Raw genomic sequence first — 12,610 nt, 5'->3', positions numbered from 1 at the left:
GGTGCAAAATTACGTTCAGTGTGGCTCCTATTGAGCAGAGTCTTGGCTGACAGGAAGGCATCCAGAGGTTGGTCATGAGGATGGGATGGGGTGGATGACGAGAGGGGAGAAGGAGCTAGAAATCATGGCTCATAAGGAGCTGGGTGTAGTCTTTAGGGGAGCCATATGATTGGCTTCAGCTCTTGGAATGCCCATCTTACTGATGGGGCAGAAGTCATGCTGTATAGCTCCAGAGGGTAGGCTTTTTAAGGATGGAAAGTGTTTCAGCTTGACACAAGAATGTCCTTTCAAGTGTTTGAGCTGCCCAATAAAGGTGGGTCCCACCTCACAGAAACAAGCTCCCTAACACTGTTGGGTGACCCTTGATTGAGCTTGAAATGGAAAGAATCTTTCCAGTGCAGAATGGATCAGATTTGATGACTTCCTCACTAGGATGTATGACCTAATGCCATTCGATTGCTCAAAAGCCATTCACAGGAAAGGATATGGCGCTGAAACCAAAGAGTAGGGAAATATATTTTGACTTAATTGACTTAAATTAAATTTGGTAAGTATTTATTTAGTACCTTTCATATGCAAGACTGTGCTTGACGCTTTGGGGAAAGGAAGGGAGGAAAGGAAAGAGAGAGGAACGGGAGGACAGAAGCCACACGCGGTCCCTACGGAACCTGCAGGGAGCAGGTAGATTTGCACACAGGATTGCGAGCCACATGAGCTGGGCTGGTGTGCACGGGTGCGGCGGTATGTGGGGGCAGCACAGAAGGGGGTTGCCCGTTCTGACGGGGTGAGGGGAGTAGGGCCGACTTCGTGCAGGAGATACGCAGAGCAGGCTTTGAAAGATGAGGTGGCAGCAGGAAGACCTGGGGTGGGAATAGACATGTTTTCTCTGGGGTGGGGACAACATGGAGCAGGTTGCCTTTCCCACTGGTGACCTGTGAGTGATGGGTCAGCTCCTTGTCAGGAGGGGCAGACGTGCTGAGAGAGGAGGTCGAAAGGATTGGGTCAGGCCCCGGGGAGAGCCTAGAATTCCTGCTGTGGAGTCGGGGCTTTGTTCTGGGGGCCCCAGAGGCTAAAGGCCTTGGAGCCAAGGAGGGACATGGGGCTGTTGTTCAGTACGAGGACCAGGCAGTAGCACGGAGCGTTGGAGGGACAGGGACAGGCGACATGGGTAAGAACCAGACAAAAGTCAAGGAGCGCTTGGGCTGGCACTCGGTACTGGGACCAGAAAGGAGGCAGGTGCCTTAATGATGTTGTCGTTAGAGTCCACAGTGCGACAGTGATTTTTGTTTTTGTTTTGTTTTGTTTTTTGGATGGATACTTGGATGTGGAAGAAATTTGGGATGGTGCTGGTTGTTTTGATTCAAGGTAGTTGGGGGAATGATGATACCATGACCAGAATCAGTGGTTGTAAATGTCAGTGGTTCTCATGAAGCTGATGTTGACTGAAGGCCCTTTGTTGTACAGGGTCCGCTGGAGCCGGGGCTGTGCCCAGGGGCCCTCCTTACCTCAGCTGGAAACGAGCAGATACTGTCACCTGTTCCTCACAAGGTGGCAAGTGGGAAAACCTTGAAAACATGTCTAGAGCATCCTATCCAGCTTTCATACACCAGAGAGGGGAACCCGAGCATGAGGGCCATAAGACACCGAAACAAGCAGAGCAGGAGGGCGGGGCGAGCACCGGAGCCCTGGCCGGGCAGCAGCCTGTCCCTCTGCAGGCTGGGCTCTCATAGGGCAGCCGCCAGGCCAGCCACTACCCAGTGCTTGTCCTCAACCCACGGGGGCTTGGCAGTGCCTGGAGGCATTTTGGGGAGGGGCTACTCCTGGCACCTAGCGGGCAGAGGCCAGGGATGCTGCTGATGCCCAGGACAGCCCCCGCTGCCCCAACAAAGACACCAGCCCAAAAGGCCAACAGCGCCGAGGCTGAGAAGCTGCTCTGGAGTACTTCCCTCCTCCGACATCTGTGCAGTCAAGTTCAGCCATGGTCACCAGGGGTCTTTTTTGTTCCGTTTTCTGTGGTTGAGCACTTCCCACATGGACCATGTGTCCCACAGCTTTTCCTGCAACACTTCTCAGCACACCCAGATTTTTCTTGATGCCCTGGGAGACCAACTCGGGGCAGGAGGGAAAGGAACCTGGACACGAGAAAGTTTCCAGGCCTGAGAATGTGTCTGCGACCCGGGACTCCCAGTGATGGACTGAGCCACTCTGAGGCCTGTGTTTGGGTGCGGGTCACTGTATGCACTTAAGAGGCCTCAGATGCGTGAGAGTACCCACATATGAAGATGTGGCCACCCTGCAATATGTGGGTCCTTAGTCTACTCCTCAATCATGGTCCTGAGTTTGGGTTTCAGATGTCACTTCAGGGAATGACCTGATGGGACAGTAGCCTGACCTCAAGCTTGTCACCACTGATTTTTTTTTAATTCATTCAGTCAGAGGGAGGCAGAGAGATAGACTCCCACTTGTGCCCTGACCAAGATTCACCCTGCAAGCCCACAGGGGGCGATGCTCTGCCCATCTGGGGCATTGCTCCATTGCTCAGCAACCAAGCTCTTCTTAGAGCCTGAGGCAGAGGCCATGGAGCCATCCTCAGCGCCTGAGGCCAACTTGCTCCAATGAAGCCATGGCTGCAGGAGGGGAAGAGAGACAGACACAGAGAGAGAGAGAGAGAGAGAGAGAAAGAAGGGGAGGGGTGAAGAAGCTCATGGGTACTTCTCCTGGGTGCCCGGACGGGAATCAAATCCAGGATATCTACATGCCGGGCTAATGCTCTACCACTGAGCCAACATGCCAGGATCACCATTGATTGTTTATCTCCAAAGGCGTCAGACTCAGGGAGAGAGCCCAGGTGGTGGTCTGGGGGAAGTTGAGCTCTGCCTGAGGTTGGTAAGTCTGTTCCATGTGGAGAAAAAAAGGAATGTTTATAAATATTTTGGCAGCTATTGGCTTAGGTTCAAAATGCATGTAACATGCAGTCATTCTGGTATTCTAAAATTAATGTTTGATGTAAGGGTTTTTAATTAGTTGTGATGATGCGCGCGTGTGTGTTTCCATCATTTGTCAGAGTTTGAACGACTTCCCAACCCGTTTGGGGGAACTTTGCAGCTCCCCCACTCTCTCTGTTATTCAAAAGCCACATCTGACCACTGCCCGTTGGAGCTGTGTTCCCATAACATCCCCTGGTGCGGTCAGAGTGTTGCATGTGCCATCGGGAGAGCTTGGCTCGCCTGGGAAGCTGTTGACAGGCCTGTGGCTGCATCGGGAAGCAGCTGTGATCACACAGGCTCTGTGAGCACCACGTGCCTCATGCCGAGTGGCGATTATTACCAGTGGAGGTTTTCTTTAACATTTTCCAAAATAGAAACCGAGTCTTTGGTTTTGTTCACAAAGAATAATCAAGAGTGCATTGGAAACAGATGTGCCTCAGGATTTGCACTTGAAAACCCAAACTTTCTCAGCCCCACAGCATAGAAATGAAAGGCTGGAACACACTTCCGATCATTTCTTCTTGAGTCGGCCGTGGAAAGAGCTATATTTATAACACGGGATCTGTAGTGATCAGGCCCATGCGCTGGAAATGTTTTTGGCACTCGCAGCCCCTGACTCCAGCCTCCCGCCAGTCTCACGAAAGACTTTTTAAATTTAGTACAGAGCATTGCTGTCAGAACACAGCGGTCCTTCTCCACCAGTGTCAGGACCCAGCCCTGTCCTTCCGGCGCCAGATGCAGGTCAGTCCTTGGGGTCAAGAGCAGGAGCGGGGTCTTTCTGGCATTGCGCGCAGGAGCCACGTCAGACGCGGCCACAGAAACGCAGAGGCCGTCACACAGTCCCTTTGTACACGTTCAGGGACTTTGTGGAAACAGCTGTGTCAAACAGAGAAACCAAGATTTTAGTAAGACTGTAATAATAAGCTTCTATTCCTTTTCTCTTGAACCGTGAATGTGTTAATATCTGTTCTGTATATTTTGTGTAAAAGAGTGATGCTGTTGTTGTTTTTTAACATTGTATTTTCTTGTGAAGAACAACTCAGTATTGTTTGCTGTTATACCCTATTCGGTTTTCAAATGCAGTAATTGTACCGTTTTGTCCTTGGACACAATCAGGGTAAAAGACTATTTCCAATCAAGATCGATTTCAAAGATTAGTGTATGTTTGCTTGGTACCAGTTCTTGTTTAGATTTCTTTTTCAAATTAGTGCGTTCAAGAGGTGGAAATTACTTTGTGTTTCATTGCATGATTAAAGGGAAAATAAAGAGTGAGAGTGCCCTCTCTTGTACAAAATGAAAATTAAAATACTTAAGATAATAAATACTTTGAAGTGTTACAGTCTCGTTAAGAGATGAGTCATTGAGTAACTTAATCAGTTCATTAGGATGGCCGATTGGTTGCAGTAAGTGGTAGAGCAAATATAAGTGGAATTTTAGGGTTTTTTTCCTAAATTCCTTTGATTTGTGTGTTCAACATTCTAATCCCTTTTATAGAGTTAACTTTGAAATATCTTACAAAATAGCCCAACTCAGGTTTTGTTACCTATGCCTTAAAAATAAATCCATAGAATTAGTAATTTTACAAGCATGTTTTACTATAAGAAAACTTAATTGTTTAAATACTTATTATAAAATAAAATAAATTACAATATAAAAATGCATATTAATTATATATTATATATCAATTTCGTCTTTAATTTTCATATAAATAAAGGCCATGGTTTTCTAATTTGCATGTTAACTAGTCTCTCTTAATGCTAAGATTTCCTTTAAAAGCCAGCTTCTCCATAGTGTTAAAATGTGGTAAGGAGTAAGAATAATTTGTTCTACAGAGGGTGTCAAGCAGACACTCATTTTGAAAAGTAAGATTCACCTTTATTCATGTCACAGAGCGCTTCTGCAGTAACTGCCTACTGTTTACTGCCGTTGTCTGCACTACCAGCATTGATTATTTTGGTTGTTCCCTTTACCACGTGTGTAAGGTATGAGGCATTTACCCGTCTATAGAGGAAGAAATCGATGCTGAAGGTTTACGTGACTGGCTCACCACCAGTATACTGCCAGGTGACAGCTTGAACATAGGTTTTCTGACTGTTCAGACTGGGGGACCCGTATGTAAATAATGAGTAGGCAGGCTCAGAAGTCTGGAGACCCGAGGCTAGTTTATCTCTGTTACCATCAAAGGAATGCATGGCTTAAAATGGCTGACTTTTGGAGGGAGGTGTGTTCACCTTGGTGATGCTTTGGTTTGACTGCAGTTCCTTGGGTTGTTTGAGGGACTAATAACCATTTTTATAAAAAAAAAAATTGTATAGAAATGATCTCAAACACTAATGTGACAAATATTGTATAAATGATTTTCATTTTCATGACTACCTGTTGACTAATTATTTTTAATGATATTTTACCACATTGATTGGAATATATTTGCTAAAATATATTTTAGGACTTTATTGATGAGGGCAGCAGGTAGTTCAAATAAGCATAAGCCTTGCTTTTTCTGGACTTAACATAGCTGATCACCAGTGCTTTCCTCTGGAAATGATCAATGTGATGACTTCTCTATTTCTATAGCTTTGAATGAACAGTGACAGGACACAATACTTATTCATCAATGATATGTGCTAAGTTAGCTGATACCATGTTGTAATAGACTGTCCTTTATTTCTGCAGTCACAGCCCTTTCAGACAACATAAAACCAAAGATAAGCATGAAATAGACCGGATGACACTCACCGTGGTAAGGAGATTAAAAACTCACTTTTTATTCAGTTTCATGTTTCTATTACAACCAATGCAAAATTTTGCTGTCTCAAAATAACTCAGTGCAGACATAGTCCCTAGAAGAACCTCAAAAAAGAAGAAGAAGAAATAATGAAAATAGATGCTAAAGCAAAAGACCAAGATTTGCTAACAACTAGTAAGAAAAAGATGTAGAAAATCAGGAACAAAACTAAAGAAATCAAACAGAAGGGAAGGTTTACAGAGATGCAGAGAGGGGAGGCGAGCTTCTGATTCTCTCTCTCCTGGGCCCAGCCTGGAGATTGGCTTTGTAACCGAATTATGTTTCTTTAGAGGAAATAATTCAATGAGGATGAATCTGTAATGTTTAAAACCATTCTGATCCAAAAAAATGGTCTTCGAATCTGGTTGGGTGTGAAGGCACCATTTCCATGACGGCACTTTTGAGATTGTGTCTCTTTCCCCCCAAGAATGTGGAACTTCCAGACACCTTCTCCCCGGAACTGAAGTCCCTCCTGGAGGGTCTGCTCCAGCGAGAAGTTAGTAAGCGGCTTGGCTGTCACGGAGGCGGGTAGGCTGGTGTTTCTGCCGTCGGAACCTTTACCAGAAAGCAAATCAGTCCTTTCTTTGTTTCCTTGTTTCTTTTTCATTTTTTAATTTCTTAATCCATCATTTTAATATATCGAAAATCATTCTGTTCTGTAAAAATCTTCCATTTTGATTCCAGGGAGGTAAAAGATCACATGGGAAGTATGTATACTGTCCCATGGGTTTGGTCATTAACAAGTTGAAGAAGTCACTCACTTTTTGACTTTAAACATCAATCGTAGAGGTGGTGGAGATGAATTCTGGTGTTTTATACATCATTTGGTTAGCTTTTAGTAATGATTGTATCTGTAATTATGGCAGTTTACTATTCTGATCAGGTTCTCACGTGTTTTCTCTGATGTATAACTGACTAACTGTCATCTTATATGTAGTTTCTGTCTGTCCCCTTCCTGCCCCCACAACTCCCCACCACCCCGAAGAAAAACAGGAAAACCCCCAGGAATACCTGGAGAGCTTATAGAGGACTTTAAAACAGACCTTTCCCTTATTTCTCCCCTCCCTCAGGCTTGCTTTATATAAAAACAGCTTTTAATCATGTTATATATGTGTATGGCACATATATGTGTGCATTTTAGAGCAGCATATGTGTATGTATACATATTATATCTATGTATTGTATGTATGTTATATAGATAGCTAAATAATGTGTGCTATGCATATTTCCTTAAATTTATTAATTTCTTCTATAGTAGATATTTAGCTTACTCGTTACTTTTTACAGAGCCTTTCCTTTCTACCACCCTCTCAAAATAATGAAGAACTATTTTTGGTTCCTCTTTTGCTTAACCTTTGCAGCTTCAGATCACATACTTACCCAGTTGTGTCTTGTGGCATCAATTATAAACAGTGTCTCTGGGTCCCCACTATATAGTGATGGTTTTGGCATTCATGTCTTTCATTGTCCTCTTCTCTCCACTGATTAGCGTTTGTCACTGTTAATTTTGATTTTTACATCCTCAGGTTGGCATTGTTGACTCCCTATTCTGTCATCATTGTCAGGCTGCATGCTTTTGCACATAAGCTGACTTCAGAAGTTACAAATGAAGAAGTCGTATTTACACTCTAGGGCCACACGCAGTGCAGGACCGTCAGCATATCCTCTATGTTCAGACCCCACCGCCCCTACTGAGCGTGGCATTGGGGATCCGAGGTGGGAAGAAGCCGTCAGGCCCAAAACAGGCTGAGGAAGAGCTGTGGGGAGGACGCAAGAGAAGAGTGGTGGTGAGGGTGATCCTGGCTTGCGGTCCTAAGATGGCAGAGTGTGGACAGGAACACCAGGAGTTCCGCTTGGACCTTGAGCCTCCTCTAAGTGGAGATACAGAGTGGGCACCTAGCTACGTGGGCTGCCTTCAGCGCAGGACAAAGGCCAGCATTTGGGACACAGATTTGGGAATTATCTTTAATTACAGGGCACTTAATTCAAGGCCTGGGCAGGGTGACATCACCCAGAGAGTGACTGTAGAGGATGAGGGCTGAGAGCCAGCCCTGGGGCTCTGCGACATGGACAGGTGGAGGACCCTGGGCCGGGGCTGGGGAAAAACCATTGTGTGGGACATCAGGGACACACGTTCCTGATGCAGGCTTTACCCAGCATGTGCGCTTTTCCTGTCCTGTGTAAATCGAGCTTTAGCAATGCCCCTCAGGAAAACTTGTTTCCTCTATTTATAAAGCGGGTCGGCCACATGATTCTTTTAGATTTCTTGTCTGCTTCTGATGAAATATTTGGTGCTTTGTATTTCTGTCATGTATCTCTTGTGACGTGGAGGCATTGCTATAAATCTCTCTCATGTATAGGTCTTGAATTTAATTGTTATTTAAATTTGTTCTCATGATTACAGAAAATAATAAATATATGATGTATGAAAGAAAACTCCTCAGTTCTCCCAAACTAGATTAAATGTTCCAAATAAGTTATCATGTGGGATCATATTTCTACCTTTGGCATGCAACATTTCTAAACATCACCGTGTTTCCGGTGTTGCTGTGAAAGGAGTATTTTTTTTTACTTGCTTTCTTAAGGGACTGAAAATAGTTGTTCCTCTGTGTTCCTAATAGACAGTTTTCACAAAATATTCCGTGGGTTCCCTGATGCACACTCACCCCTGTTGTGCCCCTGTCTTCCACAGAGCGCAGGAAGTCAAGGAACACGGCTTCTTCAAAGGCATTGACTGGCAGCATGTCTACTTACAAAAGGTGCTCCCCGTGGGACCCACCCTGGGCACCCCCGTGCTCTCTGTCTCTGCTTCCTGGTTCCGTCCCCGAGGTCCCCCCACCAGCTTCCTGTCCATAGCACCTTTCCTGCTCTTTTGTCCAAGTATGGCTGGCTGGCTGGCTCCTAGGGGACCACTAGTGGCTGCCTCTCTCTCTCTCTCTCTCCCTCTCTCTCTCTTTTTCTCCCCCCCCCAAATATATATAAATCTTAAAAAAAAGATATTTTTATATTCTCATTGATACAGGAAAATACTCTAAATTAAAGGTTTGGGTTTTTTTAATGTTGATAATCAGCTTTGAACTCATTTTTGTATGAACTGAAACTGTGGAGAAATAGTGGAGTGGGCTGTTTGTCCTTCCTGAATAGCATGGGAGTCCGCCATTGGCTCAGTGAGTGTCGGTCTCGGACCTTTGTGGGTGGAGAGCGCCCTCTCCTGCTGTATTCCAAAGCCCTCCATAACCCGAGAAAATGTGCTTCTTTAAAGTTGCGCTGGGAGCCTGTGCTGTCTTGAGCCTTCATTACATGTAACAATTATTTAAAACTTTGGACATGAGTCTTTTTTTTTTTTTCCTTAAATTCGTCTGTGGTCTTCCTTTGGGGCCATTCAGTGCAGAAGCTTATCTGTAACCTGGAACGAGCTTTGTGTGAGCTTGACGTCAGGTCTGCAGAGAGTGTGGCGTGTGGAGACGGCACACTTTGTTCTGTGTGGAGCGGTGGACTGGGACGGGGCCGTGAGGTCGTCTGGTAACTGACACCCTTCCTTCCTTCTTTGGGTCTTCCAGTACCCTCCACCCTTGATCCCTCCCCGGGGAGAAGTCAACGCTGCCGACGCCTTTGACATCGGCTCATTCGATGAAGAGGACACCAAAGGCATCAAGGTACACGTATGATGTTGGCTTTCAGTGGTTTTAGGGGGTAGGAGGATTTTAAAATTTTATTAGAGATCAAACTTTGTGATTGTTTTAGTATTGGTCCATTGGTGGGATCTAACTTACAAATGAACATCTACACATTTGAAGAATGTAGGAGTCAAGGACCTAAATTAGTTAGACACTCAGAAAGCTATGGGAGCTAATAACTTTATGGTTGAGAAACTGCAAAATGGCCAGGTTTTTTACTGATTTGGATATATTTGTGATTGACATGAAACTTGAATGTATAGGAAGCAGGAAAAAAACCACCTTGTAAAAGCAACCATACTTCTCCTGTGATCAAGAGCCAGGCACCTTAATTCTGCTAAGTATTCAGAGCTCTCTGTGTCAGGCTGAAAGGAGCGACCGGCATGAATCATGTTGTGTTTGTCAATCAAAAGTCAAATAATCACTGTTTTTTTAAATGCACCCCTCTGCATTTTTCAAACTTTTATTCAGATCATTCTTTCCCTAAGTAGACACGATATAATTACAGAGGGTGAGTCATGAGAGAAAATCACCCTCTTTGGAATGCCAAGTCAAAGTGTCTCAGAACATGTCAAGCTCTCATCTGCCCCCACTTCTCGCCGCTTTCCCCGGGATCTCCCCACCTCCTCCCAGCTGCTCCCGGTCTCCTCTCAGCTGCCTGAATTGATGCCCTGCTTATCCAAGCCCCCCGATTTTTGCTTCCAAGTAGTCCCGACTCCAGAAGGCTGCGGCACTGCTAACACACACACTCCTGAGGGGTGTAGATCTGACAGGTGAAATGCCAGGGCCCAGCAGGAGCTGCAGCTAGAGATGCACAGAACTAGAACCAAGCAGGACATGGGTCCGTCAAGGGTAGTGAGGGCTGGAGGAAGATGTGAAGACTTCTGGAGAGGAGAGCAGCCCATGAGAGCAGCGGGGGACGGGAGTGACAGTCGGTATCAGGAGAGGAGGGGCTGAGCTGCATAGGACCAGCTTCCCAGGAGTGGGAGGGTAGGTAAAGGGGGTGTGGAGAAGGTCAAGGCCACTTCTTTTGGGGTCTGGAAAAGTGGCTCTCCTGGGTGACAGCTGCGTGACCCGGTGCCCCCACTAGGCATCTTTCATGTCCTTGACAGACATGACGATTCAGGTGTGCAAGTACTGGTCCACAGTAGTGCTTTGGGGAACAATCCATCTACAAAGCTATTTAAAAGGCTTAGTGCTGTCACAGCAGAATGATGTCATCAGATACCCTGCCCTCTGTCTAGGGTGCTAAAAATAAAATGACTATGATGTGGGAGCCCATGAACACTTTTGATGTTATAAAGAGATTCTCCTACTTTAAATTATGTCCACTGTAACTGGGCTTCGGAGTCCGACAGACTGGGCTCGGTCTGCATCTACTAGCCGAGTGGACTGGGGCCAGTTAGGTAACTTCGTGAGCTTTGCGTCTCTTCCCTGGAAAGCGACTGGTTTCACTGCCAAGATTCCCTGAGTATAAATGGCACAACCCGTTAAGCCTCTCGGCGTGTTACTGGTGTGCACACTAGCAGCTCCTGTCACTGTGGTTTGGGTTCTTCCTGACAAGCACATTTGCAACAGGAAGTGGCCTGTGGCTGGAAGCTAGGAGCCCGGTGGCCTGAGGATGGCCTTGTCCGGCTGGGGAATCTGCATTTTAAGAAACTGTCTAGTCTCTGTCTTTAGGAAGCAGCCCAAATAATTGTCTTCTTTACCAAAATAAGCTCACAGATAAATATAAATCTTAGTTTTAGTTCCTGTAGGAGTGGAGGGCAGGTCACATAGATCAAGGCATTCTGAGTTATAGGAGGCAGAACAGTTTTGTGCGTAAAACAGCTGTAGTCTCAGAAGAACTGCTTTGGGAAGGAGTGCTCTAACTCTCCCAGGCTCTTCAGCAGCGGTCCCAGTGTCCCTGACCTCAGGGTGCTCTTCTGGCCTTGGTGCTCTGCCACCCCAGCACATGCACTCACATGCTTACACACGCTCACGCACACACATACCTCCAATGTTCACACCCAGGGCGGCCAGAGTTTTCAGCTCTGGGCCTGGTTTGCATGTCAGAAGAAAACTGAGAGGCTCCCTGAATCAAAGTGATCTTAACACCAGAACGTTGTTGTTGTGGTGGTAGGTCAGGGAGAGAGGTGGGGGCAGGTGGACAGCATCCTGGGTTGGGACCCGGATGTACGTCCTTCGATGTTCCACTGTCTGCTTAGCGCTTGTGGGCAGTGCCTCCCCCTTGCTTTCTCTCCTAAATGACATGCCTGTCATAGTCTCTATTCAGTACAGATTCCCCTCGACTTGCGATGGGGTTACAGCCCAGTAAACCCCGTGGTAAGTGGAAAATACTGTAAATTGAAGGTGCATCTAACACAGCCGACCTGCTGAGCGTCAGGCGTGGCCTCGCCCTCCTCCGCTGTGCTCCGCACACATCCGTCAGCCTGCAGTTGGGCAAACTCACCTCGCTGCTGCGGCCTGGCATTACGCAAGAGTATTGTACTGCGTGTCCCTAGCCCTGGAAAAGATCAGAATTCAAAATTCAAAACTCAGTTTTTACTGAATGACTCTCACTTTCACACCATCATCAAGTCGAGAAATCGTTGAGTTGACTCGTCTCAGGTCGCAGACCATCTGTGCTTGTCTCGCAGGCAGATCAGGTTTATAGAGGGACCTGTGCTTTTGAAGGACACATGTTGGTTTCTCTCAGGAGGATCACTGGCCTTTCTGTCACAAAACTGTCACTCCAGCGCGCAGAACTATTTTCTTATTTTCAGAGTGCGGTCTTAGGGAGAGGAATGGAGAAGTCTGAGTGAGAGTTTGGAAGAGAAACACAACCATTAAGAGTAATTTTTATTACAGCTCCTCTTAACCCTGAGTAGTACGAACGTTCATGTACGTCCTCGTGCCTCCTCCTGACCATCTAGAGTACGATCGTACATGTGTAAGGCAACATTAAAAAAAAGGCAAATGTGTGTTCTTCTTGTTTCCATAAATTGGTTATCAAACAAACATGATTTTAAGTTAATAAAACTGGAACTGAAAAAACTCACTCCCAGGAGTCAGCAAGCATGAAAAAACTCACTACTCCAAGGGTTAAAGGCTAAGTTGCCTACACTCTCCATGTAGTTTGGGCTTTATGCTTATACATTTGACAATGCTGCTACATTTGG

At 45.9% G+C, this 12,610-nt stretch overlaps 1 protein-coding gene across 1 annotated transcript in view; it reads left to right on the top strand.

Moving 5' to 3' along the window:
* The window catches only part of GRK3 (G protein-coupled receptor kinase 3), a 110,987-nt gene that overhangs the window by 87,115 nt on the left and 11,262 nt on the right, over nt 1-12,610 (top strand). The window contains exons 14-17 of the mRNA XM_066370607.1: nt 5,661-5,727; nt 6,200-6,300; nt 8,465-8,531; nt 9,333-9,428. Of these exons, the coding sequence (XP_066226704.1) occupies nt 5,661-5,727; nt 6,200-6,300; nt 8,465-8,531; nt 9,333-9,428 (331 nt within the window). The remainder of the gene's footprint in view (nt 1-5,660; nt 5,728-6,199; nt 6,301-8,464; nt 8,532-9,332; nt 9,429-12,610) is intronic.

Source organism: Saccopteryx leptura, chromosome 2, assembly GCF_036850995.1.
Source record: "Saccopteryx leptura isolate mSacLep1 chromosome 2, mSacLep1_pri_phased_curated, whole genome shotgun sequence".
Taxonomy (NCBI): Eukaryota; Metazoa; Chordata; class Mammalia; order Chiroptera; family Emballonuridae; genus Saccopteryx; species Saccopteryx leptura.
The sequence above is the reverse complement of the archived record's forward strand: the minus strand, read 5'-3'. Positions and strand labels throughout refer to the sequence as shown.